This window comes from Taeniopygia guttata, chromosome 26 (assembly GCF_048771995.1).
Source record: "Taeniopygia guttata chromosome 26, bTaeGut7.mat, whole genome shotgun sequence".
Taxonomy (NCBI): Eukaryota; Metazoa; Chordata; class Aves; order Passeriformes; family Estrildidae; genus Taeniopygia; species Taeniopygia guttata.
In genome coordinates this window covers 594,386-622,106 of record NC_133051.1, presented here as the reverse complement: position 1 = coordinate 622,106, position 27,721 = coordinate 594,386, and the positions used below count along the sequence as shown (strand labels likewise).

The 27,721-nt window shown below is 58.3% G+C and overlaps 2 protein-coding genes across 2 annotated transcripts; one reads left to right on the top strand and one right to left on the bottom strand.

Moving 5' to 3' along the window:
- Positions 1-1,659: 1,659 nt before the first annotated feature.
- GUCA1A (guanylate cyclase activator 1A) lies at positions 1,660-7,358 on the bottom strand. Its single transcript, XM_030261459.4, has 4 exons — positions 6,604-7,358; positions 4,142-4,291; positions 3,430-3,520; positions 1,660-2,883 (listed from the first exon to the last, which is right to left on the bottom strand). Exons 1-4 carry the CDS (start codon positions 6,799-6,801, stop codon positions 2,723-2,725), a joined length of 600 nt encoding a protein of 199 aa, XP_030117319.1. The 5' UTR covers positions 6,802-7,358; the 3' UTR covers positions 1,660-2,722.
- A 4,515-nt stretch (positions 7,359-11,873) lies between these two features.
- C26H6orf132 (chromosome 26 C6orf132 homolog) lies at positions 11,874-26,768 on the top strand. The gene is made up of 5 exons (XM_030291917.4): positions 11,874-12,283; positions 16,057-16,172; positions 19,663-19,738; positions 20,012-22,907; positions 23,556-26,768. Exons 1-5 carry the CDS (start codon positions 12,133-12,135, stop codon positions 23,656-23,658), a joined length of 3,342 nt encoding a protein of 1,113 aa, XP_030147777.4. The 5' UTR covers positions 11,874-12,132; the 3' UTR covers positions 23,659-26,768.
- The last annotated feature ends 953 nt before the right edge of the window (positions 26,769-27,721 follow it).

Here is a 27,721-nt window from a genome sequence, read left to right as displayed (position 1 = left end):
GATGTCAGGCCTTTGCATAATCCGTTTGCCAGACTTAGGGCCCAGCTCCAATTGGATTTGGCTGATCGGATTTCCTTCTGCTCTAAACTGGGAGGCAGGATGCCTCGGAAAAGGCAAATGCCACTTGACTTTTCTGGGCTGCCATCTGCTCCGTGCCCGCTGCCCGCGCTGCGTGGGAGCGAAGGCGCAGAAATCAGGTTGGGAAGCTGAGCTGGGGCTGCTGCTGGAAGGGACAGGGAGCAGCAGCCAAGGAGCATCACATCCTGAAATCTCCGGGAGATGCATCCCTGAGCAGCAGGGACGGCAGCTGGGGAAGGGCGAGGGTCCTGCGGGCAGCTCTGAGCTCAGCTGAGGTTTGGGAAGGGGCGGCTCTCCGGGGTGTGTGTCCGGGACATTCCCGAAGCACCTGTGGGAGGTTCCCCTGGCCAATGTCCTGTGGAAAGCCAGAGTGACCTCCTCAGCCCCGAGCTGCTCACTGCAGGCGCTGCCTGTGCTTTTCTTACAGCGCCTCTGCTCTGCTGTGCCATGGCAAAATTCCTTTCCTTTCTTTCCTGCCTTTCCTTCTTTTCCTCCCTCTCTTTCCTTCCTGCCTTCCTGCCTGCCGTTCCTTCCTTTCTTTTCTTTCTTTCCTTCCTTTTCCTTTCCTTCCTTCTTCCCTTTCTCTTCTTCCCTTTCTTCAAACTTAAGTGCGCCTCAGGAGCCCGGAGAGTGTCTCAAGTGCATCACCCTTAAAGATCCTGCCTGATTCTGGGACCCGGGGCTGTTTTGGGGGATTCTCTGGGGTTTGGGGTCCCGGGGCTGTTTTGGGGGATTCTCTGGGGTTTGGAGTCCCGGGGCTGTTTTGGGGGATGCTCTGGGGTTTGGGGTCCCGGGGCTGTTTTGGGGGATGCTCTGGGGTTTGGGGTCCCGGGGCTGTTTTGGGGGATTCTTTGGGGTTTGGGGTCCCGGGGCGATCCCGGCGCGTTCCGCTGCTCCCGGCGGGGCCGGCAGGGGGCGCTGCGGGACGGGCGGACACGGCGGGAGCGGCGGGGGGGCCCAAAAACCGGGAATGGAATGGAATGGGATGGGATGGGATGGGATGGGATGGGATGGGATGGGATGGGATGGGATGGGATGGGATGGGATGGGATGGGATGGGATGGGATGGGATGGGATCCATGGGATGGGATGGGGATAGGGTTGGAACAGGGATAGGGACAGTGGTGGGTCGGGGACAGCCCTTTCAGAACAACTTTGGCTTTATAACCAGAGATCTGACTGGTCAGAGCTGCTCCTGGCTGCCCTTGGGTGCAGAGGGCAGCTCGGGCAGGGTGGGGGTGTCTGTGCCCAGGGAGGGAGCGCAGAGAGCCCAGGCTGAGCTCAGCTCCCTCCTGTGCTGCTGCAGAGCCAAAGGGCTCTGAGCTTGGTGCTGCTCGTCTCTGGGGAGTTGGTTCTGCTGCAAGACGAGAGTCACACTGTGAGTAAAGAGCTCAGCCCACCTCTGATGAGGGGTGCAGCTGCTCCCCCTGGCAGTGCCAAGTTGGCCATCACGGGCTCCTGTGGTTTGTGAGCCCGAGAACAGCCCCAGAGCTGTTTCTGTTTCTGTACCTGTGAGAGCCACTCAATCTGCCCTGCCGGAAACAGAAGGGCTGATTGTGAGAGAAGAAGCGTGCCCTGAAATAATATTGTAAAACATCTTTATTAGCTCACCTAATAAAGGACTGGAAGTACAAAAGCTTCCAGGTAAAACTCCGTCTGGTGAAAAAGACGCACAGGAGAAATGGTCAGGAAGCTGCTTATGGATTGCAAACACCCAGTGCTGCATAACAAAACTCTCAGCCTGGCAAGAAACCCCTCCTGGTGTCCTGTGCTGCCCCAGCAGGCCTGGGAGAGTCCCAGGGGTGAGGCTGCCCCTGCCCCCTGTGCCAGGGGGCTGCCTGGGCTGCCCTCCCGGGCACTGCCCCAATCCCACCCGGGCGCTGGGCCTGGCAGGGACCCTCGGGTACCATGGGCGCTCTGAGCTGAGCCTCACCCTCTGTAGCAGCTGCCCCCTCCAGAACCCACACAGCCAAGGGGGACAAAACCTCCTGGGGCTCCTTTGCCAGGTGGGAAACACGAACAGTCCACAGCTCCCCTCAGGTTCCTGCACTGCTGGTTCTCTTATCTGGAAGGACTTCCTTCTTTCCTTCTTTCCTTCTTTCCTTCTTTTGTTCTTTCCTTCTTTCCTTCTTTCCTTCCTTCCTTCAGATGCTTCAGGGAGAAACATTTCCTTACAGTCCAGGAGGAGGTTAAAAAAAGGCACCATTCAATGTTTTTAATGCTTTCAAAGAAGGAAAAGCCCCTGCATTCACCCCTCCCCTTTTTCTAGCTCATCAATGTTTTATCACACTGTCACTAATCACTGCTGAGCGAATAACGAGGAGTGAAGGAAGGAGTGACCAGAGCTGCTGAGCTCTGGAAATGCAGAAGGAAGGAGAAGGTTTAGATCTGCTTTTCCAGGACCCCTCTCACCGGGGCCAAGGCACGGGCAGCCCCTGCTTGGACCCCGCCGGGGGTGTCAGCCACGGCCTCGGGGGGATTTTGGGGGTCCTTGGCCCGCCCAGGCTGGTGCTGCCCCCCTGCCCGGCTGTCCCCACACTGAGCCCAGCACAGCACCCAGGGGCCCCGCGGCCATAGGGGACCAGGCAGCTCTGCCATGGGGAGCTGGCGGTGCCAGGGGAGGCTGCGGGCAGTGCCCCGGGAGCTATGGGGCAGCCTGGGCGTCCTCCCCGCCCTCGTGGGGGTTCTTGCCGTCGTTCTGGATCAGCCGCACGATGTGGGTCAGGTCCAGGCTGCGGGTCAGGATGTCCAGCAGCATCTCGTCCTTCTGCACGCCCTCCATGAACTCCTCCAGGGACAGCTCACCTGGGGGCACATCCCAGAGCCCCGTTAAACCCTGCAGGATGGCACAGGGCCTGGCAGCGGGGTCTCAGCCCCGGCACTGTGCCCCAAAGCCCGGCACAGAGCCACCTGCAGGGGCTGGGCAGTGTCCCCTGGGCACTGTGCCCCAAAGCCCGGCACAGACCCACCTGGAGGGGCTGGGGCAGTGTCCCCTGGGCATTGTGCCCACCCTGCAGGGGCTGGGGCAGTGTCCCCTGGGCATTGTGCCCACCCTGGAGGGGCTGGGGCAGTGTCCCCTGGGCATTGTGCCCACCCTGCAGGGGCTGGGGCAGTGTCCCCTGGGCATTGTGCCCACCCTGCAGGGGCTGGGGCAGTGTCCCCTGGGCATTGTGCCCACCCTGCAGGGGCTGGGGCAGTGTCCCCTGGGCAGCCTACAGGGGATGGGGAGCTCAGCCCCACCAGAGCCACCCTCTGTCCCATTTGGGACATCCAGCAGCAGGAGCTGCTCTGGCAGCCTGGGCGCAGGGCAGGGAGGGCAGAGCAGTGGCACTGCCCGAGGAAGGGCCTCACCATCTCCATTGATATCGATTTTGTTGAACACCATGTCTGTGAACTCCTCGGCCGTCATGGTCTCGTTGCAGCGGTTGATGGAGCGAATGGCCTGGAGGGGAGAGGGGCACAGGCGTGACCGAGGGCTCTGCAGGGGTGGGTGCCCAAGTGCTCTGCAGGGGTGGGTGCCCGTCAGAACAAGTGCCCAAATGCCCAGGCATGAAAGGCCAAAGGCTTTTTCAGGGCTACAACTTGTTTTCGGGCAGTTAGGCTTCGAAAAGAACTAGTCCTGTCTAAAAGGCTGGAGATTAAAACCACCTGAAAGGGCAATCAATGCCTTAGTGGGCACGCTGGGATAAGGCAGCAGCCATCCACCTCTGGAAACCCTTAGATTAAATTCAAGTGCTTATCTCAGCCCCAGCTCCAGCGCACAGGGCCAGGCAGGCTGCCAGGGGAGGAGAGGGGTGAGGGTTGTGGGGCTGTGGGAGGGCACGGCTGGCAGCGCTGGCAGGGGACAGCAGCAGGCTGGGGCAGGGGACAGCAGCAGCCTGGGGCAGGGGACAGCAGCAGCCTGGGGCAGGGGACAGCAGGAGGCTGGGGCAGGGGACAGCAGCAGGCTGGGGCAGGGGACAGCAGCAGCCTGGGGCAGTGGGATTCGGGGCTGGAAGCTGCTCCAGCCTCTCTGTGTCCCTGCACCCCTCTGTGGCAGCAGTGGGGAGCTGGGCCCGCTCACTTTGATGATGTTCAGCAGCTCAGCCCGGTCGATGCAGCCGTTCCCATCCACGTCGTAGAGTTTGAAATACCACCTCAGCTTCTGGTCCACCTTCCCCTTCAGCACCAGGCTCAGGGCTGCCACGTATTCCATGAAATCGATGTAGCCATCCTAGAAGCAGAGGGTTAGAAGGTAAGCTGGGATAAAAAGCAGAGTCAGGCACTCAGGGATTCTCTTGGTCGCGTCTGAAGTTCCCCAGATCTGCTCCCTCCACCCTGAGACCAGGGGCTCGTGGAGTGCAGTGGTGAAAGCCAAGGTTCCACCTGAATCTGTGCAGAAATGCTGGGGAATGATAGAATTATAAAGCCATAAAGGCTGGGAAAGGCCTCCAAGACCATCAAGTCCAGCCTCGGACCGATAGATGTTGGGAAGGCAGGACTGGGTGGGTGGATCCAGCCTGGGGACTGAGAGCTGGCCTGTGCTCAGGGAATTAACACTCCAGGCATTAATTACCAGCCCAAAGCAGCCGGAATCCAGGGGTCAGAGAGGTTTGTGCAGATGAGCACTGATAAATCGCCCACCCCATCCTGCCTGCACACACCCACAGCTCCTCTCTCCTGCCAGGGCTCTCATTTCCAGGAGAGGAGCGGATTCAGAAGTGACCCCGGCACGCTGCTGACGTCTCGGGCTGGGAAGGTGTTCCTCTGTGCCCCATTTCTGTACCTGCTCCACGTTTAGAGCACAAACACTTTTATCTGTGACTTTGCTCATGGGTGTTTGCCCTCCCCAGCTCGTGCCACGGTGTTTGAGGTGTCCAGCCGGACCCAGGACTTGGCACCACTGCCAAGCTGCTGCCATGAGCTCCCAGGCCACCAAAGCGCCCCCAGAGCTGATGCGCCCAGCTCCCAGGAGGTTGTTCAAATGCCTCCTGCCCAGCACGGAGCGTCCCGTGGCTCTGCTGTGCCCGCTGGATGTGGCACAGGGTGCGTGGTGAGCCTGGCAGAGCCGGGCTCAGTGACCCTGGGCCCTTCCCAGCCTCAGCAATTCCCTGATTCCCAGCACAGACCTAAGCCAGGCTTTGTCAGCCAGCAAAGGCAGCAGGGCCTGCCACAGGAGATCATCTGCTTTAGCCCACTGCTGCAGGAGCCAGATTAGGGACAAAGAACCTCTAAGCCCCGTTCCCAGCAGGATTTCCTGGGCAGCAATTCCCTTTCCAGGCATGCATTCAAACAGGGCACTGAGCAGGGGAAAGGCCGAGGCACAAACCAAACACCTGAAGGATTTAGGGCCCAATTTGCATTTTTGTCAATGGGATTAATGCCACTAAGCCCTTTGGGTTGCCATAAAATAGATTCCTCATCTCACAGGTGCAATTCAAGGTCATTTGCAAGTAGAGGAGGATGCAGTTTCCTGCTGGAGACACAGCATCCATCTGCTTCCCAAATCCCTGCTCTGGGACTGCATTCCCAAATCCCTGCTACAGGACTGCATTCCCAAATCCCTGCTCTGGGACTGCATTCCCAAATCCCTGCTCTGGGACTGCATTCCCAAATCCCTGCTCTGGGACTGCATTCCCAAATCCCTGCTCTGGGACTGCATTCCCAAATCCCTGCTGCAGGACTGCATTCCCAAATCCCTGCTCTGGGACTGCATTCCCAAATCCCTGCTGCAGGACTGCATTCCCAAATCCCTGCTGCAGGACTGCATTCCCAAATCCCTGCTGCAGGACTGCATTCCCAAATTCCTGCTGCAGGACTGCATTCCCAAATCCCTGCTGCAGGACTGCATTCCCAAATCCCTGCTCTGGGACTGCATTCCCAAATCCCTGCTGCAGGACTGCATTCCCAAATTCCTGCTGCAGGACTGCATTCCCAAATCCCTGCTGCAGGACTGCATTCCCAAATCCCTGCTCTGGGACTGCATTCCCAAATCCCTGCTGCAGGACTGCATTCCCAAATCCCTGCTCTGGGACTGCCCCTCTGGGGTCTGTCACAGCCACAGCCTGGGCTGCAAAGTCTGTGCCCAGGGAGCCCGAGCTGCTTTTCCCATGGAATAAAACCAATCCCAGTGCAATCCATGTCCAGTTTCAAGCACAAACATTCCCATCCGAGCTGGGACCGCCTGTCCCTGGGTGAATGCAGCCCTTGTCCTCACAGCGCCTGTCACAACATCCAGTGGTTCGGGATTAAAGGACACTTCATTTTAAAGGGATCAAAGACTGCCAGATACAACCCCACTGTTTTAAAAGGAAAATGTCATTTCTGGGGGGAGCCTCTGTGTCCTTGCGGAGCAGGCAGCAGGTGAAGAGTTTTTGTGGCATTTTTCACGTTCCAGAACCCATTCTGCAGTTTTTGGGGCTGCAGTGACTCCGGCTGCAGCACCCAGAGCAGTTTTTGTCTCACACCCACCCAGCCCCGGCTCACGGGATCCCAGAGCAGAGCCTGGCCCATCCCTGCACGGCCGAGTGGAAGGACAATATTTACCTTATTAAAGTCAAACGTCTCAAACATTTGCTCAACGTATTTGTTCGCTGCCGGACTCAGGTTTTTCAAGCCAAAAAACTGCTTGAACTCGTAGAGGGTGAGCTGGCCAGAAGGACACTCCGTCATGAACTTCTTGTACCACTGGTGGCACTCGGTGGTGCTCAGCTCCTCCACGGTTTTCCCGTCCATGTTCCCCATCTCCACACCAAGGGCTGGTCCCTTTGCAGCCAAAAAACGGAGGCTTTGTGAAATTTAGGGGGAAAATCTCACGGTTCTGCCTTCAAAGCCCAGCAGGGCAGGCTCAGGGCATCGGGAGCAGCCCGAGTGCCTGGGGCTGTGCAGATCCCAGCGCTGATGGACACCCGAGACTCTGTTCCTGGGAAATCCCAAAAGCACAAAACCCTCTTTGGAGGGCAAGGTGACATTTAAGCACCCAGCAAATCCCTCCCCAGCCAATGAGGCTCGGAGGGGCGGTGGGCTCCTGCAAGGCATTAAGAGTTCAGGTTAAAATAGAAGAGAGGTAAAATGGGGAAGTCTTGCAGATTACAGGCCCAGCAGGAGATTAGGAGGGTGGAATTTTCTCTGTGATGAGCTAATCTCTTAATCCACTTCATTTATCGTTTGGGGGGGGCTGGTGTCACCTAAGCAAGAACTTTTGGACCAGAACCAGAGTAAGAAGAATGAGAGAAAACCACTCTGAATCCTCTGTGCTGGTTCTGCTTTTTGCCTTCCCTTCACCTCACTCTGCCAGAGGATTCCAGAGGGGTTCCAGAGCCTGGAATTCAGGGAGGGGGGAGTGCCACTTCAGCTGCTGGAAGAGCCATGCCAGGAGGGTACATTTGGTGTGGAGACAAATATAGAAAGGTAATTGCTTTGAATGGTGAAGGTTTAAGTCTGCTTTAATTGCAGACAGCAGGAAGGGGAAGGGCCCTCATCCCCCAGCTCCAGGGGTCCTGTGTCCACTCTTGGTCCTGCTAATTGAGTGGTTTTTCCTCAAAATCACCCACACTCTGCTCACCCCAGTGGTGTGTGCTGGCTGCTGCTCTGCAGACGCAGCTCACACCAGTGGAGTTAAATGCAGCTGCAATTTTCACTTCTGATGGGTTACCATGAAAAGCTCTCCATGTAAATACAAATCCAATGCTGCTTTCACTTTGACACGCAGCATTCTGAGGAGGACTCGGGAGTAAAATCTCCTCAGAAAGCATCGGGGGCCAGAGCCTGGGCTGGAAGTGAAAGGATGTGAGTCCAGCGTGTCCCACAGCTTTATCCATAACACACAGTTTGTGTCCAGCAGCTGCAGTTACCTAACGAGTAACAGAGGCCAGCACTGCTCCTGCACCACAGCAAATCAAGAATAACTCTGCTAAAAAAAGCAGCATTACACAATCCTAAAACACTGGAAATATGGAAGTGGCTTGAAACAAATGCTGAGAGAATATGAATGATGAGACATAAAGGACTTGATTCTCTGTTGACTCTCAGTTACAGCAGTGACAAACGCCAGCAGCACACGCTCCTGGTGAAGCTGTCACCAGCCACAGCCGTGACAAACCTGCCTCCAAAAGGGTGATGTGATGGCAGAACCCGACACTGTCCTTTGCATCATCTGCTCAGCAGCTCTGGGTGCCCCTGCAGGGACCCCACGGCCCCCTGAGCCTCCTCCTGCCCTGGGAATGGCTCTCGTGGATCTCCAAGTGGGTTGATTCTGATGGTTTCCCCCAGAAATGTGAGGGCCCCGGGCAGGGCACGAGGAGCAGCGAGGAGCCCCGAGTGGTGCAGGAGCCCTGTGCAGAGGAGGGCCCCAGGACACGCCAGGGTGGCCACGCAGGGCTGGCTGGTGGCCACGCAGGGCTGGCCATGGCCCAGGGTGGCTGCAGGGCTCTGCTGGGCTGCAGAGGTTCTGGGCTGTTACCTCAGCGTGACTCAGGTCTCTCGCTCCCACTGACGACACCTCTGTGAGAGTGGAAACTGCTCTTCCCGCAGCAATTAGCCACTCTACTCCTGCCTGTCCTAAATGAGTGCTCTGCTTATTTTTAACCTTGTAAAGAGGTTTCCTACTTTCCGTGACGTACTCGGTGCTATTTCTGTTCCCTGGCTCCTAAATCTATTAAGAAGGGGAATACCTGCAAATTGTTTTGAAATCTCCTTAAAGCCTTTGAGGGGAATCACCAGATCCCTACCAGCTCACCAGCTCGTTTGTCACTCATTTCTCCAGGGCAGATGGCAAATGCCTGAAAGGCTGGACCTCAGCACACAGCGGTCATTGCTGCCAGGAAACCTCAGTTCACTTTCCCCAGGGGATAAAATAATGGGATTTTGGCTCCCCAAAAGAAGATTTTATACCACCACAGCCATTTCAGTGAGGTTTGGGCACCCTGTTCCCAAATTAGCTGTTCAGAAGCTGCTGGTTTCACCCAGGTGTGTGCTGGTAGCCCCTGGCCATTTTCGCTCTGGAGGAGACAAGCACACACACGACTGTGCTGGTGCTCGGGCACCCCCCAGCAGGAGCACTGAAATCATGGATTTGGGGTGTGGAGGGCAGGCGGGAGCTGCCTTGGCAGCCCATTGCTAAGTCATGCAGACTCAGCCAGGAGGAGCCAGCCTGGCTGGGCATGGAGCCCCCAGCCCCTGCAGCACCCGCAGGTCTGAGCCAGGCGTGCCCACCCTGGCTCTGCTCTGCCCTGGGGCTGCCCCCGGCTCCTGCTCGCCCTCTGGGGCACCTGGGGCTCTGCAGAACCTCCTCCCTGCCCGGCTGGATGCACCTGCTTGTGTGAGCCCTGCCTGGTGGAGGGCAAGCACCAGCTTAAGGTCCTGCTGCTATTTCTGGCCCTGCCAGCGCTCCGTGCCTGAATGAAGAGTCCCACTAATCCTATTGCACCCGTTCCTACGTAGGCACATCCCTAATCCCTCCCAAACTGCCTGGTGTCCATCAAAGCAAATCCCCAGGGGGGTCCCAGGGAAAGCTGGCTCAGTCACCAGGGAAGCAGGAAGGTTTCAGAGGTGCTCCCTGGGGAGGGAGGAGTTCCCTGGGCAGCTGGCAGAGCCTGGCTGCCAGAGCTGCCCACCCTGAGCCATCCCAGAGCCATCCCCGAGGTATCCCAGAGCCATCCCAGAGCCATCCCAGAGCCATCCCAGAGCCATCCCTGGATCCATCCCAGAGCCATCCCTGGAGCCATCCCTGGATCCATCCCAGAGCCATCCCAGGCTACCCTGAGCTCTCAGCACCACGGGGCACAGCGCTGACGGATTTGCACAGCAGGGATGGGATGAAGCATCTCACTGACATCACTGCGACCTTGTCGCCCTGGGGCAGGGACCTGCAGCCCACGGAAGGGGACGTGGTGGGACAGTGACCCTGCTGCCAGCCGTGAGCCTGGGACACCCACCTGAGCTTGTCTCAGGATGGAGGCCCTGCAGGTGGGACTGCCTGGGGCAGAGGCAGGAGCCAGCACTGCCCCTGGGCAGGGCTGCTTGTCAGGGCTGGCATTGTGACCTCAGGATGCCAGGCCATTGTGACCACGGGGTGTCACCAGGGTCGGGATGTCACAGGGGTGCGGAGGAGTGCAGGGGCTCAGCCATGGGGACAGGATCTACAGCCCTGGGAGCACCTTGGGCAGGGCCAGGCTCTGCAGGACACTAACCCTAAATATAACCCCTAACCCTAACCCTGACCCTGACCCTAACCCTGACCCTGACCCTGACCGTGACCCTGACCCTAACCCTGACCCTGACCCTGACCCTGACCCTGACCCTGACCCCCTGCCCCACAGGCACGAGCTGCTCCTCTGTCCCTGGGAGCTGTTTGCTGTTCTGCAGGCACACCTGAAGGTTTCTCCTCACGTCCCTTCCTCCTCCAGCTCCGGCCCTCGCTGCCCTCGCTGCACAAACCCTGTCTCACCTGCGAGTGCAGCAGGAACATCCATCCACATCTGAGGGTGCAGCTCCTCACCCTGATGTGAAAGCAGATTGTTCTGGGGTGTTTACCTGTATTGGGATCAAAGGCAGCCTCACACTGTGGTGTGTTACATCACAGCAGTGCTCACATGGCTCTTTCTATGCCATAAAATCTGCTGGAGATCTCCCAAGTGCTCTCCTGAGCTTTGTGCCCAGCCCACCAGTCCCTTTTGCTGTGTGGCCTCGATCACACAGGAGTGACAGTTGTCCTTCCTGAAAACACAGCCCAGGCACTCAGCTTGGCAGCTTTCCCGTGTCTGTGGAGTTTGCACCTCTCAGAAGCCAGCAGCACACCCAGCCTGCTGCTCGTGCTGCTCCTGAGCTGCTCCTGCCCTTCCGAGGGGAGGTCTGCGCCACGCTGGGAGGTGGAAGGTGAAGAACAAACACCTTTCATCAGGAGCAAACAGCTGGGAATGTGCACAGGAGCCCTGGCAGAAGGGTTCAGCAGCTTGTGCTCTGTGGGATGATAAATCCACCTCGAGATGCCTCCGTGACGTTTTCCTGCCACCCAGGCTGAGGCGGGAGCGTCGCTGGGGGTGGCAGGGCCGGGCTGTGGTGGAGGTAGAAAGAGGTGCAAGATCTTAACCTGAAGTTGGAAGCTGTGTTTCAGAGTTAATGTTTTGACAACTATTTTGGGTTTAAAGTTCTCCAGAATTCTCTGCATTTATTAGTATACAATGTTACTCATTAACTCTCAATTTTTACTTGCATGGCACAAAAATCATTACTGCTGCTAGAACTCTCAATTTTTACTTGCATGGCACAAAAATCATTACCAGTGCTGGAAATTTGCTTTTGTACCTAGAAATGTTTTGGGGTCAAGTCCAATGCTTTCCCAGACAATCGGATGTGAAACTGTCTGTGGGTTTTGCATCCGAAGCAGTGAGCCTCGGAGCAGCCCGGGCTCACCGCGCGTTCCTGGCCCGGCAGGAGCTGCAGGGACCGAGAACACGGGAGGGAGAGGAAGGGCAGAGCCTGGCGGGTGTGGGTATCGGAGGGCAGGGAAGGCGGCTGGGCACAGGGAGGGTGGGCACAGGGAGGCACAGGGAGGGTGGGCACAGGGAGGGTGGGCACAGGGAGGCTGCTGGGCACAGGGAGGGTGGGCACAGGGAGGCTGGGCACAGGGAGGGTGGGCACAGGGAGACTGGGCACAAGGAAGGCTGCTGGGCACAGGGAAGGCTGGGCACAGGGAGGGTGGGCACAGGGAAGGCTGTTGGGCACGGGGAGGCTGCTGGGCACAGGGAAGAAAGCTGCTGGGCACAGGGAGGCTGGGCACAGGGAGGCTGGGCACAGGGAAAGCTGTGGGCACAGGGAGGCTGCTGGGCACAGGGAGCCTGGGCACCGGAGCGGGCTCTGCGGGCTCGGGGCTCCGGCGGGACCAGCAGCCGCCCCGGGACGCTCTCCGCTCTCCACCCGCGGCTCTCGGGGCCGGGCTCGCTGTGCCGGTCCCGAGCGGGGCACCGGGCGGAGGGCGGGCCGGGGGTGGGGCATCCCCGCCCCCCCGAGCCCCGTTCCCGTCCCGTCCCGGCGGGATGCCCGGCCCGGAGCGGCGGCAGCGCCCGGCTCGGCAGCATGAAGAAGCAGCAGGCGCACTCGGTGCAGGGCACCTTCAGCCGCCTCTTCGGCAAGCGCCACGCCGGCCCCAGCGCCGCCTCGCTCTTCGCCGCCAACCCGCCCTGGATCTTCACGCAGGAGGTGACCTCGGACAGCGCGGGTGGCACCGGTCAGTGTCCCCCGGCGGCCGCGGGCTCGGGTGGGGTCCCGGGAAGGAAGGAAGGAAGGAAGGAAGGAAGGGTCGGGGGCTCCGTGCCCGGAGCGCTCCGTGCCCCGAGCCCAGCCCCGAGCGGGCGCGGAGCTCCGCACTGAGCCGGGCGGCTGCGCTCCCGCCGGGCTAAACTCGGCTCAAAGAGGCTGAAATTCGGTTTTGTTGCTTCCCCTCGCGCTTTCCCACGCCATGTTTGAGCTGCGCCTTCCCAGGTTGGAGTTATTTACTCATAAACCTGTTTCTCGCAGGCTGTGAGCGAGGAGGGAGCTGAGGGTTGCATATTCCTCGGGATTTATTTGTGTTTCTCTGTGGTTTTAATTGCAATACGGTGCCCTGCAGGCTCATGTAGGAGGGAGCCAAATTAATAGTAATGGAGCCAGGTAGATAGAAGATAGCAGCTTGTGGATGAAGTTGGGTGGCTGTAAGAGCCCAGCAAACTCTTCCAAGATTAAAAAAATGGAAGTGCTGCCTGCTGAGCTGTGCAGGGTGAAGTATTGTCTGTGAAAGCAACTGCGAGGTGGTTACACCCCAAAGGCCAAGCTGCTGAAACCAAGATAAAATGAAAATGTGACGGGGAGTTTCATGCAACTCTGCAACCTAGAAGGAAAATTGCTGATTTCTAACTGTCGTAAATCTGAGGAGGATTCAAGCTTCTCTCTGATGTGGTTTGGATTAGAAAAAAGAAAAGAAGTTGCTGTGTCTGCTTGTTAGGAGCCTGATTGCCGTGGCTGCGTTCCTGCAGTGCAAAAGCTTTGTGCTCAGGTGTGGGGCAGGCTGCAGGGGAAGAGCCGGGAATCCCGAAAGCTGAGCCCAAGGAGCACCTGGGGAGTCGCTCCTCAGCATCCTCCAGGTGTTTCTGCCCGAATTTGGCTTGGTGGGGGTGCAGGGGCAGGGGGACAGTGGGACACAGTGGCAGCGGGGTGAGGGGGGCCAGGAACCCGAGGGGCATCAGCCAAGAGGGGCATCAGCCAAGAGGGGCATCAGCCAAGGGGGGCCAGGAACCCGAGGGACATCAGCCCAAAGGTCCATCAGCCCAAGGGACATCAGCCAAGGGACATCAGCCCAGGGGTCCAGCAGCCCCAGCTCCAGCTGTGCTGTCCCCAGCCCGCACACAGCTCGTCCTGCGGGGCAGCCCCAGCCCTGGCCCTGTTTCTGGGACATTTCCTGCCGGGCTCCGTGCCTGGAGGAGTCCCCTGCTCCTGCCGATCCCCACCTTGGTTTCTCATACAAAGTAAACACAAGTTGGGCAATGTGCAATGGGTGTAGGTTTGCATGTCCCTGACTCAGAGATTCCTGAATATAGTGACTGATTCCTCCTCCTCCTCCTCCTGGGAGCTGTGGATACCCCGGCTCAAACCTGCTGCGCCTCCTCCAGGTGATGCAACCCCCGGGGAGGAAGAAGTTCCATTACATGCGTGGCAAATTGTCTCTGTAATTTCCCATGGCAGAGCAAACACGAGTGTCTCCAGGACAGGCTGAGTGTCAGCAAGTGGCCGAAGCAAGGCCAGTGCTTCGAGCCAGCTGCTTCCCACAGCTTCCAAGGGTGCATTTCCTGCTGCCTCCTTCCAGGAAAGGAGGCTGGCAGAGCTCAGGTCCTGCTGCTGATGGGCTCCCAGCAGGCAAGTCCTGTTTATCTAGCAGAGAAAACACAACTACAAGCACTTCATTTTCCTTTAATTAAAGCATTCAGGGTAGCGATGCTTAGTAATCTAGGATCAAAGTCCTTGTGATCTTTAATCCAGTTTCTCACTGGGTTTACCTAGTGACTTGTTAAGTAGGAAACTCATCGTTTCAGGTCTCAGAACTACTCTGTCGCTGCTCAGGCTGTCTGAGTCCAAGCTCTCCTGTTGTCTTGGCCTTAATTCCTGCTCTTTGCTCACAAAATTAATCATCACAGAATCACAGAGTGGTTTGGGTGGAAAGGGACCTTAAAACTCATCTCGTTCCACTCCCTGTCATGGGCAGGGACACCTCCCAAGCCCAGGCTTGGGTCAGGCTGCTCCAAGCCCCATCCAGCCTGGCCTTGAACACTTCCAGGCACTTTGCTGACACCTCTATCCTCTCTGGGACTCCAGCAGCTCCTCCTGAGTGCTTTTGGGTCCCTCTCAGGCAGGGAAGTGCTGAAGTCTTGGTAGGAGCAGGCTGGCTGAAGCACAGCTGATTGGTGATTTGAAAGCTGGAGAAAATGTCCTTTGGGAGAAGAATCACTTGTAGTGGGAGAAGGCTGGTGTGAGGGAGGGAAGCTGTGGCTGCCTGGAAGGGCAGTGATAGCAGGGCAGATACTCTGGGGGTGGTGGGCGAGAGAAGGGAGAGGCTGAGGAGCTTCTGGGCCCTGTGGTGTGTTTGAAGGCTGTGTGGAATTCATCTGCCTCCAGTGCCTCAGCAGAGGCTGTGCTGCCTCATGCCCAGCCCCTGGTGTGGTCAGGTTCTCCATTCCAGGTGTTCATGCAAGTGATTTCCTTCGGGGGGATGCACACAGAGGCATTTGCCCTCCTCCTTTTTCTCTAGAGTTGGTGTAAAGCTGTTTCCCTTGGAGCTTCCTCCTGATTTCTGCCCATCCTTCTTCTTCTCCCCTTTCCTCACTCTCAGAGTCTGTTGTTGGGAGCACTCCTGCAGCTTCCCCTTCAATCACAGCCACGTTGTTGCTTCCCCCTCCGTCCTCAAACCCTCTGATTTTCTTTCATGTCGGTCTCCTTGGCTACGAGTTATTTGTGTATCTCCTTCCAGCCAAGGTGGGGTTTACGTGCTTCAGTATTTCTGCTTGTTAATTCATGCTGCTAATCAGACACAAAGAACGTAATTAAATTAATTTTATGAGCTTTATTCACTGTCAGAAATAAATCGGCTCAAGAGGTGTGGTTCAAGGTGAAAGCACAAGGCTGGGAACCAGGAATTCCTGACGGCTCCTCCTGATTGTCACAGCAGGGCCCTGTGACTTCCTGCCCTGCTGTGTCCCCTGGGCATGGTGGCATCCTGTGGGAAGTCACCCAAAGCAGGCTGGAGTGTGCAAGTGTTGTGAAGCACCTGGAATTGCCTCTGGCTTGGCTGCACCTGGAATTGCCTCTGGCTTGGATGCACCTGGAATTGCCTCTGGCTTGGATGCCAGTGCTCGGTGGGGCAGGAAGGGCAGGAGCTGTCCCTGTCCTGGTCAGCTCTGCTGCTGCCTGCCCCTCAACTCCAGCTGCTCAGAGCAGCCAGGATTGCCCCCTGCTCCTCCTGAGCTGCCTGGGCTCCTCCTGCAGGGCTCAGGGAAGGATCTCTGTGCTCAGCCAGGATTGCCCCTTGTTCCTCCTGAGCTGCCTGGGCTCCTCCTGCAGGGCTCAGGGAAGGCTCCCTGTGCTCAGCCAGGATTGCCCCCTGCTCCTCCTGAGCTGCCCCAGTTCCTCCTGCAGGGCTCAGGGAAGGCTCCCTGTGCTCAGCCAGGATTGCCCCTTGTTCCTCCTGAGCTGCCTGGGTTCCTCCTGCAGGGCTCAGGGAAGGCTCTCTGTCTCTGCAGGTGTGTGACAGGTCTGTGAGTGCCTGTCCTGCACACAGGGGACTTCCTCTCCTGTCTTCCACTCAGCTCCAGGCCAGCCAGGTTCTCCTCAGGGGCTGATGGGCTCTGCCCGGTGCTGGGAGCTGCTGCAGCAAGCTCTGCCCAGCTCTCTTGGAGCCGCCAGGGTGCCCGTGCTGTTCTCACCGGTTCCCAGACTGGTGCTGCTGCTCACGGTCTGCTCTCCCCTCTCCCTCAGGTGATGTGATCGAGGTCTATTACGGTGACAATCGCTTCGGGACGGTGACAGACTCCGGCACTGCCACGCTCAAGCCCCGTCCCAGGGTCCGGCCGCTGCTGACCTTCCTGCCCCTGGTGAGTGCCAGTCCGGGCTGGAGCTGTGGCCGGGAGCAGCTGCTGCCCTGCCCTGCCCGAGGGAGGGCAGAACTGGAAAGCAGAACCCCTCTGTACTGAGGCTGGGCACCAGGGACTGGGAGGTGATCTGAGTTCAGGCTGGTCTGACACGGCCCAGGCACTGGGGGAGAGGCGTGAGCATCGTCAGATTTGCATTTTCAATTAAAACGTAATTGCTGAGCACGGAGATGATAGATGGGGCTTATCTCCCTGGTGCTGGCAGGATCTGTGCCAGGATCAGCTGTGTTGCTGGAGCCAGCAGTGCTGACCCCAGTCCTGCTGCAGCAGAGGAATGAGGTGATGCTGTGCCTGTGCTGGGATGATTCTTTTCAATCTCTGTATGAAAAACCATTCCCTGCAGAGGCACCAGGGCTGCAGCAGCAGCAAAACAGCCAGAGCAGAGGGCCTGGGGTGGCTGTACCTCCAGAAGCCAGGCTTGCTCTGAGGAACCCCATGCAGCACTTCCCAGAGGTTTTATCCCCTAAAGAGCACAGAGGGACACAGCACGCACAGAATCCCGGGTCTGGCTTGGAGGGGACCTTAAACTCATCTTGTTCCACCCCTGGCACTAGGGCAGGGTGCTCAGAGAGGCTCTGGAGGTGTCAGGAGCTAAAGGAAGTGATACCCGCAGGTCAGAGAAGGCAGTAAAATCCTAAATTTGGTCTGGACAAGGAGGAGATCTCTGCTGATGGAATGCGAGTGGTGGAGGGGTTAACAGCAGGAATGCCCCCGGGACAAATCCTCAGGGCTGTCACCCAAACCCTGGTGCTGCTGCTGCCCACGGAGGCACAGCTGGCCCTGGGGCTCTTTTTCCCTCCTGGGGGTGCCTCACAAACCTGGGCTTCTCCACAGTACCAGCTTTAACTGAGGAATTGGTAGGAAAAGGTGGCGTTTTGAAGGACCAGTGTGTGTTGGTGAGGTTTGACCATGATTTGATCTGGCACGGACTCTTCTGCTGCCACGTACGTACCTACCCCAGGTACACACCTGTGCGGGGCTGTTCTGCAGCTCCTGCCTTAACCCTTTCCCCCACGCACCGAGCAGCTCCCGGTGAGTCAGGAGGATGCTCACGCCCTGCCCCGCGGCCCCTGTGCCTCTGCACCTGGCAGCCCTTCCCCACTGAGCAGCCTCCATCCCCCTGGCAGCCCTTCCCCACCGAGCAGCACCTCCTTCCCCAGCCTGGGCTGTCCCACCGGGGCTGCGGAGAGGCGTCCCCCCGCTGTCCCCCCCCTCCCCCAGCACTGCGGGGACCCGGGGAATCCATTCCTTCAGCAAACCACCACACTGCCCCAGCTCTAAAACAAGGAGTCTGGGGGCAGCTCTTCATCCTCAGAGACATTCCCGGCCTCTCTGGGACCCCAGGGTGCTCAGCAGTTGTGTTTTGGGGTGGCTTTTCTAGTGGGCAGCCTCAATCCTTGGCCATTGAATGGGTGGGAGCTGGGGATGGGCAGGCTGCCTCCACTGGGGACGTCTGACTCTGTTCCAGGGATGAAAAGTGATTCCTGGTGGTTACAGTGAAAGCTTCCCCCCTCGGGATCCTCAGCAGGCACGAATCTGATTCAGGTACCACAAACTGGAAATGCAGGTTCCTGGCACAGCACCCAGAGCCTGCCCTGAATCAGCTGGAGGTTTTCTGGGCTGGCCACACCCGAGCAAACACCGGCAACAATCTGCCCAACCATCTCTGCAGACTGGCAGCGTGCTGGGGATGCTTTCCATTTTAGAAGCCAGCTCATGACGTGGGGATGGGTGGTTTTGAAGAGATGCTGAGCATTAGTAACTGCCACAGAAGGTTTTGGTGATGAACAGGCTTGCCCAGTTGGAAATGACACATCCAAAATTCCTACTCCTTTATGAAGTGTGGCTGTGTCCTGCAGCTTTGCACTGCTCTCTTCTGACTGCCAGTCCCTTTGCACTCCTCCAAAGAGGTGATGAACATGCTGCAGAGCTCAGACATCTCTGTTCCCCTGCAAACCAGCAGCTGCCCTGGGGCAAACCTGCAGCAATGGATTTCCACGGCAAATGGGAACTGCCGCGGTTTGTTCTGTGTGATTTTGGTGCTCATTGCTCTGGACAATTTAACTATCAGCTCTTCCAGTGCCTCTCTTGGCCTTTGTCTTCCCTCTGGCTCTCAGGTGAAGCTCAGGGTCTGCCCTCATGCCTTTGCAGCCCTTGGCTTCTCCATCAGCACGGAGTTGTCTGGTCCTTTGTGCAATGCCAGGGCTACGAATTCCCTCACTCCTGGGTCACCTGTAACTGCCTCATTCCCTCGTGGTTATAGGGGATCTTTGGTCATCTGCAGGGTAATGAATGTAGCAAGTGAAATATGTGCATTTTCCTGTTATTTTGGCCAAAGCTGGGGCATCCCAGGGCTCCTCCACAGGCGCCCAGGTGCTGCTGTTGAATCAGCTCTGCCCCAGCAGCTGCCGAGCCCCCCAGCCAGGGCAGTGTGACTGGGATGTGTCTGAGCCTGGATGGGGCTGATGGACAAATCCAACTGACCTTTGATCCAGGAGACTTTGGAATCCCGAGGCAATCTGATGTAAAAGTGGTGATAACGGCAGAGAAAGGCAAAGGGCAGGGGCTCAGTCATCATCCAGGCTTTAGTGTGCAGGAAATGGCTGGGGAGAGGCGCAGGCTGATGGCAGGGTGGCATTTCCTTGTCGAGGGCTGTTGGCAGCGCAAACAGCTGCCTGGGGTGAGCAGGGGGTGGATGTGGAGCCTGGGAATGGGACTGTGTGTCCCTGAGCACTGCCCGTGGCGTGTCCCTGGCTGGATGCTCCCTCGGAGCTCCGTACCCCTCTGACAGCCCCCGAGCCGCCCCGGCCGTGAGTCAGGGGCAGGAGAGGCTTCTGCTGCCGGTGAGTGAGGCAGCCTGCCCCAGTGTCCCACCGGGCGGCTGCAATCACCCTTCGGGCACCCCCCAGATGTGCAGGCTGCCAAACTGCCGGTCCTGCACCGGCCAAAGGCACTGCTGAGTTCTCAGCGTGAACGCGGAGGGAGCAATTGCCAGCAAAACACAAACCACACAAGGAGCAGTTTCCCCAGAGATGCTGGTGCCAGTTTCCCCAGAGGCTGGAGGTCTGTGTGTGCGTGGCTGTGGCAGTGCTTGCTGCAGAGAAATACCCACCAGGGCACCCACCGATCCCAGGGGAGCTGCTCAGGGCACTGGGAGCAGTGCTGGGCAGCCCCAGGGGTGTGTGAAATATCCGAATTCCTCTCCAGCCCTTGCTTCTGACCATTGGGAATTGTGTCCATGGCCTGTGCAGCCTTGATCACTTCACTCATCCCCTCAAACCCTGTCAGCAGAGGCTTCCACAGGGACCTCCATATCACCAACGCTGCCCTGGATCCCATCAGGGCTTGTGTGGACAAATTACCCGCTGCTTGTCAGCCCTTTGCTCTGATCCTGGCTGTAAGACTGACAGCTCTGTTTTCTCAACTCCTGCAGAACGCCCAAGAATCCCATGGGGTGGCTGTGCCAACGCCGTCGGTGCCAGAAGACTTTGTGGAAAAGGCAGCTCTTGGTAAGGGATGTTCTCTGTGCAGGAAGTGTGTGTGTTCCCTGCTCCGGAGCAGACAGGCTGCTCATCTATTTTCATGCTGAAACAGAGTCTGTTATTAATTATTTTTTGAAGTCATTGAAAATTAATTAATTCCTAAGGGGTGAGGCAGAGTGGCTGTTACAGTTCAGGAAGTTTTAGACAAGGCTGGCGAGGGGCTGGCACGCTGGGCACAGGCCAGGCTGGCTCAGCACTGAAGGAGAGGTCTCACCGGCTGTGCTCTCGCTGCTCTTGCAGGCTCTGGCTCCCAGCTCAATGGCAACTCTCGGATGTACAGCTCGGCGGGGGACCTGCGCCCGCAGGCCCTCGATGGGGATGACCTGGATGAAGACATCCCCCCACCGCCATCGGTACCCCCTCCACCCCCTCCGGCACCTGTGTCACCCCCTCTGGCCTCGCCGGTCCCTCCACCCCCCGAAATGCTGCCGCCGCCACCCCCACTGCCACCGGAGATAGTGCCACAGCCGCCGCCACTGCCACCGGAGATAGTGCCACCACCACTGCCCCCCGAGATGGTGCCACCGCCTCCTGCCACGGCAGCCCCGCCGCCTCCCGCCTCTGCCCTGCCCTCCCCCAGCACTCCGGCTCCTCCAGATTTCATCCCGCCAGCCCCGCCGGGCGCCTGCGACCCCTTCGGCCCCGGCCTGTCCAAGTGGAAGTCGGAGACGGTGCTGAACACGCGGCAGGTGGAGGCCGAGGGGCCGCTGTGCCCCGCCGAGGCCGGGGCGCCTGCAGCCCCCAGCCCCAAGGAGAGCCTGCAGCCCAAGCCCGAGCCGCACCTCACCTTCCCCAGGTCCTTCAAGGTGCCGCCGCCAGCCCCGGCGCGCTCCTCGTCCATCCCGGTGCAGGAGGGCCAGCGTGGCCAGCGGGAGCCCGTGCCCAGGCAGCCTCACGCCCGGCCGGCCCTGCCACCCTGCTTCACCATCCGAGCTGCGGGCAAGACGCGGCCGGGAGAAGGCGAGCAGAGGGGTTCCGGGCTCAGACAGGGCGCTGGGAAGCCGCCTGTGCCCCCTCCACTGAGCCCCAAGCCGGGCCCGGGGCTTGGCCAAGGGGTGACTCCCACCGGGCGCCGGTCCCCTCTGCCGGGCTCCGAGGGGGAGAAGATTCCCCAGCTGAAAACAGCCGGGAGAGACTCCCCTCTGAAATCAGAACCCCTCACTGCGAACGACCTGGATCTCCCTCCTCCGGACTACCCGACCTGCGAGGATGACTGGAAGGACGATGACTGGAAGGACGCCAACAACCTGAACAAGCTGCGGGACGAGCTCTCGGCCCTGCTGCGCTCCCCGCGCCGGGAGGAGAGGCCGCTGGAGAGGCCGGGCGCTCCCCGGCCCGTGGACAGTGGTCCCAGCCGCGCTGGCAGCCGTGAGCCGGGGCTCAGCGAGCCCCAGCCCGCCAGGAAGGACACGGGGTTGTCCAAGGGAGGGGAGAGTGAGAAGAAAGAGGCGCCCAGCAGCCCCCCCAGCACCACTGGGGGCTCTCCCAGCACTGCAGTCACTGCCCCGGAGAGCAACCCTGACACACAGCCCCGCAGTGTGATGACAATCAGGAACGAGCTGGAGGCTGTGCTGTCCCTGAAGAAAGAGGGGAAACCTGCCCCAGGGCTCAGCAGCCAGAAGCAGGGTGTGGAGAATGGCATCAGCACCCCACAGGTGAGGAAGAGCCCCCCTGACCTGAGGAAGAGCCCTCCTGGCACGAGTGACCCAATGGTGCCAAAACCAGTGCCCAGCCCGCTCCCAGCCCCGGCGGCTGCTGTGGAGAAGGATGAGACAAATCACGAGGAGCATCCTGCTCCTGCTGCTGCCAAGGACACAGAGGACGTGAGCCCTGCTCCTGGGTCCCTCAACAGCAGCGTGAGTCCCCCAGAGCCACCCCAGGGACCGGCAGAGGAGCCCCCAGCTCCCAGCCCCTCCTCAGCCCCTGTGTCCCCTGCACAGAGCCCGGCACCACAGCCCAGCTCGGCCGTCTTCCAGTACAAAGTGCACCGGGCAGGGGCCAGCTCGGCCGAGCCGCCCTGTGCCCCGGGCTCAGCCGAGCCGCCCTGCCCCGGGAGCTCGGGCAGGAGCCCCCCGGACACCTCGGGAGCGGGGCAGGAGGAGGTGCTGATCCACCCGGTGACGGGGGAGCGCGTGGAGCGCGGCTCGCCCATGGCCCTGCTGCTGGCGGCCCGGCAGCGTGCCCAGCGCGGCCGCCAGGGTGGGGACGGGGCGGCCGCGCTCAGGGCGAAGCCAGCCCTGAGACTCGGCAGTGCCTCGTTGGACACCATCACCCCCAGCTTCTTCCGCCACGAGTCCAAGCCCTTCTCCTTCACCGTGGTGCCTCGGCCGTCTCTGGGCTCCAGCGGGAGCAAAGCCCCGTCCTTCTCCAGCTCCTCGGAGCAGGGCCGGGACGCGCGGGCGGCGGGCCAGGCGCAGCCCCCCGGGCCCCGGCGAGCCGCGGCCTCCAGCCTGCTCCGGGGCCTGCTGGACTCGGGGCAGCCGAGCCGGCCCGGCCCGGCCCGCCACGGAACACCCAGCGAGGAGGAGAACGGGGACGCGGCGCTGGACTTCGGCATCATCCCCCCACCCCCCGAATTCAGCAACGAGGCGGACGAGGGTCCCCTCCCCAGTCGGGAGGAGAGCCGCAAGTGCCCCAGCGTCCCTGACAGCAGCCGGGGCTCAGGAGAGCCGCGCTATTACAGGTGGGCTGGCTACAGCCGCAGCTACGGGGGCAGCCAGGAGCCAGCAGCTCCGCTGCCCTCGGAGAAGAGCTGGAGGAACGGCGACTTCACACCCCAGTACCCGGCTTACAGCAGCTCCACCAGTTTCCCCAGCCACGGCCCCAACCCGCGCCCGCTGATCAAGAAGCGCCTGTACATGTCGGAGCCCGACAGCTCCTACCCCCGGGCAGCCGCAGCCCCCCGGGCCTCGGGCACCCTCTCCTCCTACGGCCCCGGGGGGTTCAGCTCCACGCCCGGGGAGGGGTCTCGCCGCCTGGGCCCTCCCCACAGGAACGGCCCCTCGAGCGCCCAGGGCCGGCGGGCGTCCACGGACGCGGCTGGGAAACCCACGGCATACGGCGGCACCGCGGCCGAGCCCAAGTTCAAGGGGCAGAACGGGGACTTCTCGCCCGCCAGCGTGCTGACAGCCAGCAGGTACGTGCCCCCCGAGCCCACCCCTCCCTGTCCTCGGTGTCCCATGGAACTGGGAGTGCCAGGGAAGGCGCTGCCCCTTGGCTCGGGCTTGCTCCTGGCTGCTGCTCGAGGGCAGTGATCCTTCACGAGGGCAGTGATCGTTCACGGCTCCTTCCTGGTGCCAGCTGTGACCCCAGTGCCCACATCCCTCCCCACCTCCCTGGGGAGCGGTGAAATCCCTCACCGGAGTGGTGAAATCTCTCAATCCCTCACCGGAGCAATGAAATCCCTCAATCCCTCACCGGAGCGGTGAAATCCCTCACCGGAGCGGTGAAATCCCTCACCGGAGCGGTGAAATCCCTCACCTGAGCAGTGAAATCCCTCACCTGAGCAGTGAAATCCCTCACCTGAGCAGTGAAATCCCTCACCGGAGCGGTGAAATCCCTCAATCCCTCACCGGAGCGGTGAAATCCCTCACCTGAGCGGTGAAATCCCTCAATCCCTCACCGGAGCGGTGAAATCCCTCAATCCCTCACCGGAGCGGTGAAATCCCTCACCTGAGCAGTGAAATCCCTCACCTGAGCGGTGAAATCCATCACCGTGGTGCTGACGAGTGCCGAGCTGTGCCTGGGCTGGCGCGGGGTGACCGCCCCTCTGTTCTCCCTGCAGGCCTGCCCACGGCACCTCGCACTATGGGGGACCCTCCAACACCTTCACGGTCCGGCCGGGCACGCGCCAGCCCATCTCCTACGCCCACCAGAGCCACCGGTAGGCCGGGCCTCGGGCGGCTCCGCGGCCACGAAGGGGCGAGAAGGTGCCTGGCTTGGTCCTTTCCCTCTCCACGGGCACCAGGGACGGCCCCAAGCCAGCCTGAAAATGCACTTGCTCCAAGCTGCTGACGGAGAAGGTGCGGAACGAGCCTGAGCCTGGACTTTTCTCAAAAGACTGCCATGGAGAGTTGTTACTGCGGAGGGCGGACTGCTGCCTCCTAACGTGAGCAAACGTGATTTCCCTCTTTCCCATTGTCCCTCCTGGGTTATTTTCACAATTGCAGCCTGATAGGCTGTCTAGAAAAGCCAAAGAGCATCCTCAACTCTCTCTAAAGAGCATCACCACTGGAAAGATTGATTGCGGTTTGTTTTTTAATTGGTTTAACTCCACCATGTTTGGGAGCAGGGAGAAACCAACTGAGAGATGTGCAGAATGGAAGCAAAGCAGTGTGTAGATAAATGTCAGGGATTAAAATAAGAATGTGAGGCCAGTGGGATAGGAGGAGAGTTTAGGATGCCTAGATCCTGACCCTTGCTGTCTATCAAGAGTTTGGAGCAAATAATTTCTGCCTTAAACGCAGCTCTGAGCACTCAGTGCCTGTCCTGCTGAGCCGGGCTCTGCCCCCATGCAGGAGCAGCTTCGGGAGCAGGGGCCTTGCTTTGCTGTGCCTTTTGGCCACTGTAAATGTTTCTGTTGGTAATTATTCCTCGAGGAAGCAGGCTGTGAGGCCTGGCTGGAAGGCTGAAACGCAGTTTGGAGATGTAGGACACGGAGCAATCCTTTTCCTTGGGCTGGCGGGTGCCAGCGATTCGCCCAGGTGCTCTCCCTGAGAGTTCTCTTGCCACTTCACACCCGTGTGACCCCCAAAGTGTCCTTGCTAGCTGTTCCACTGAGACTCGGCTTCCACGTGCCTGGTCTGGGGAGCGAGGAGCTGAATGTCAGTGTGACTGTGTTTATCTGTGGGGTGTCAGCAGGGACACCCCGGGGGGAGCTGGCTCCCGCTCCTTCCCTCGGTGCTTTTCGGGGTGCTGTGGGGCAGATCAGCCCCTGCTCCCCGCTGGTGCCGTGCAGGGCTGGGAGCTGGAGCAGCCTTCAGGGGGCTTCAGCTTCCAGACTGAGCAGCCTCACACAGCTGACCTGAGCTGGGAATAGCCTACTTGCTGAAACTAGAAACAGAGACTCTTCCTCCTAGGTAAACCTGCTGAAAATCACTGTAAGATAACTGTAAAAACTTGTAGAGAATTGTTTCTTATCACAGATAAACTAAAAGCACTTTGAGACATGAGTCTGTTTTTATGGAAAGCACTTTCTATTTTCAATGCTACAAGTACCACTGGTTCCACTCCAGCTTACCCTGCCTGGCACACACCTGGATGTGGCCTGCAAGTGCCTCTTGCGCTACAATTCAGCTCAAAATCAGGGATAAATTTTCTTTCCCAGTGGAATTCTCAAAAGTTATCTTGATATTCGAGTCATGTCATTGACATTCTATGTTTTGTGTTATTTCCAGCTTTACCTAATAATTTAACAGCCCTCTCAGATATTGCAGCAGCTTTAAAGTATTCTGAACTTCACTTTGCTGTGAATAAAATTAAAATGCAAATACAATAATCAGACTAATAGCTAATTCAAAGGGCATTTTTATGCCAGCAAGTCACAGTGACTTAGAAGATTTCCATTGCTCACCCCAGCCAGTACTGAAATAATAGGCTTTTAATATCTGGGTGTTGGTTTTAAGAAAATATTTATGGACAAAAGTGACTATGGAGTAACTATAAGGACATTTAAGTGTGCCAAGTGTCATGTGGAATACCACCTGCTCTAAAACATGGAATTTTCTCCATGCAAGGAACACCTTGAGCACTCTTATTCAGCTGTAGAAGTAAATCCAAGATCCTCCTTGAGGAGCTTCATGGTCATGTTTTGGTATTGGATGAAGTTTCACCAGTTTAACTTGAAGGCAAACAAAGAAGTCTCTTTGATAATGTTGCAACTTCATGGTTTTTTCTTCCTAATACTTTTTTTTTCTTTAAATGATAAGCTATATTTGCAAATGAGCTCTCAGAAACAATTTTAAGGCTGGGTGGGCAATTTCAGCTTTTGATACTGACTTTGCCCATAAGTGGGGAGGGCAGGGGGGGTATGTGCAATGTTCCACCTCAAGAATTCTTCCAAATTGCAATCTCCCCAACACAAGTTTTTGTTCTTTTTAGAGAAAAATGTGACACTCCAGTGTTGGTACCTGCTTTAAATGTCACATTTACTACTTCACCCAGACACAGGATTCATGTGTAGGTGAAATATGGTCTTAGACACGTAGAGTGTCTCATTGCTAGCAGACATAGCTGTTTTAATTTAGTAGTAGAAGTGTGATAATATAAGTGAGCTTTATAAAATAGCCACTCTTCATTCAAGAACACCATTCAGGGACTGCATGGGGACTGAGCTGTCAGTAAATCAGGTTGGACTCCTCCCAGTTGTAGGACTGGTTAGAATGCAGGTTTTCAGCGGTGGGGCTCTTCTGTTCTTCAAACTCTTTGGACTATCCCTGCTTCTTTTGAATGCATTCAGCAAATTCTGGTATTTCAGGAACAGCCCAGCATTGATTCTGGGGCCATTGTGACAAAGGAGCCACTGTCAGAGCTGCTGGCAGCCAAAGCACTTGGGGACAGAGTTAGATCTCTGAGGAGCGAGGACTGCAGGGATGGGAACGAGCCCCTCCTCCTGGGGCAGGTAACTGCGTCAGGTACTGGGTAAACTGTCCTCCCATTCCTGCTCCTGCTCCTCCCAGCTCTTTCACTACAGAAATTTAGCAACAGAGTAAGAAACAAAACCAGGGGGTATTAATGGAGCAAAGCACCTGCCTCCGCCCAGTGCTGAGAGCAATCCCGAAGCCTGAGTGTGGGATTATTCTCACTTCACCCTCTCTGATGCAGGGTGGTAATTCAAGTCGTGATACAACTGAAATTATCCCCTGCAGCTGCCTCTTCTCACAAGTTCCTGCTTGGGGAGTGTAACAGGGCTTTAGCTGTGAAGTACTGAACAAAGTCTCTTATTTATGAGTGCCAATGAACACCAACCTTCTTGCATTAAACATTTCTGGATGTTTTATTACCTGTGTGATCTGACTTTCTTTAGTGTTGCTTCCATGGTCTGTCTGATGGAGTGGGAAGTTTGCACGTCCCTGAAAGGATGGGGAAACATAGCTCAGCAAGGGTTTGAGTTTCAGCTTACCCAGGGCTCGGTCCAGCTTCTCTGAGCGGTTGATCCAAAGCCTGTGGCCATTTCAGTGTTTTAGGAGCCCAGTCACAGCTCTGTCACTCACACCCAGCTGGTTGGGCAGGCTGGCAGAGGAGCTGCCTCTATAAATAGTCCTTGGGCTGGAGCTGCTCATCAGGGACGAAACTCTCGTACAAGTCCCAACTCGAACGCTGTGCCCAAAACTGCAAACGCGGTGTGAGCAATGCAAGCAGCAACACAAAAGGCTTGTCTGCAGCGTGGCTGCTCCTCTGCACTCACAACTGAACTGTTTGCGTCCTCATCTCCATCCAGCTCTGCCTACAGAAGCAGGCTCTGTGAGGAGGGAAAGGGGCAATGTGTGCTGGAGCTTTCGCTGGAGCCACAGTGGATGTACCCGAGAGTCCCTGGACGGTGCGTGGTGCAGGGACAGCTGCAAGCCACAAACCCCACAGCATTCATCCCCTCCAGTCCTTGGGGCAGCTCAGGGCCAGCAAGGGCTGCTTGGGATCGCTGCTGTTCTGCTGCACTGCCCCTGTGACTGCACTGCAGCCGTGCCAGCACTGCCACCACAGCCCAGGAGTGACTCCTGAGCTGCTGCTCCTCCGTGCTCACGAGTGAAAAACCCCAAGGGCGAGTGCTGGACACCCAGAAGTGCTCGACACCTCCTTCAGGCAGCGTGCAGAGCTGCGGCCGTGCTGCCCTGCCCTTCTCCAGGGCAGCTGCTGCCATCCCGTGGCACCACACACACCTGCCGGATGCTGAAGCACTGAGAATTGTTTGGTGTTTAATTGTAAAAGAGTTAATATAGCACCAATGACCTGCTC

Excerpts from the sequence above, each read along its gene's own strand:
- C26H6orf132 (XM_030291917.4), top strand. The coding sequence starts at position 12,133 with ATGAAGAAGCAGCAGGCGCACTCGGTGCAGGGCACCTTCAGCCGCCTC. Across the intron at positions 19,739-20,011 it reads TGTGGAAAAGGCAGCTCTTG|GCTCTGGCTCCCAGCTCAAT; the intron begins GTAAGGGATGTT and ends CTGCTCTTGCAG. Across the intron at positions 22,908-23,555 it reads AGCGTGCTGACAGCCAGCAG|GCCTGCCCACGGCACCTCGC; the intron begins GTACGTGCCCCC and ends TTCTCCCTGCAG.
- GUCA1A (XM_030261459.4), bottom strand. The coding sequence starts at position 6,801 with ATGGGGAACATGGACGGGAAAACCGTGGAGGAGCTGAGCACCACCGAG. Across the intron at positions 4,292-6,603 it reads AGACGTTTGACTTTAATAAG|GATGGCTACATCGATTTCAT; the intron begins GTAAATATTGTC and ends CTCTGCTTCTAG. Across the intron at positions 3,521-4,141 it reads AGCTGCTGAACATCATCAAA|GCCATTCGCTCCATCAACCG; the intron begins GTGAGCGGGCCC and ends TCTCCCCTCCAG.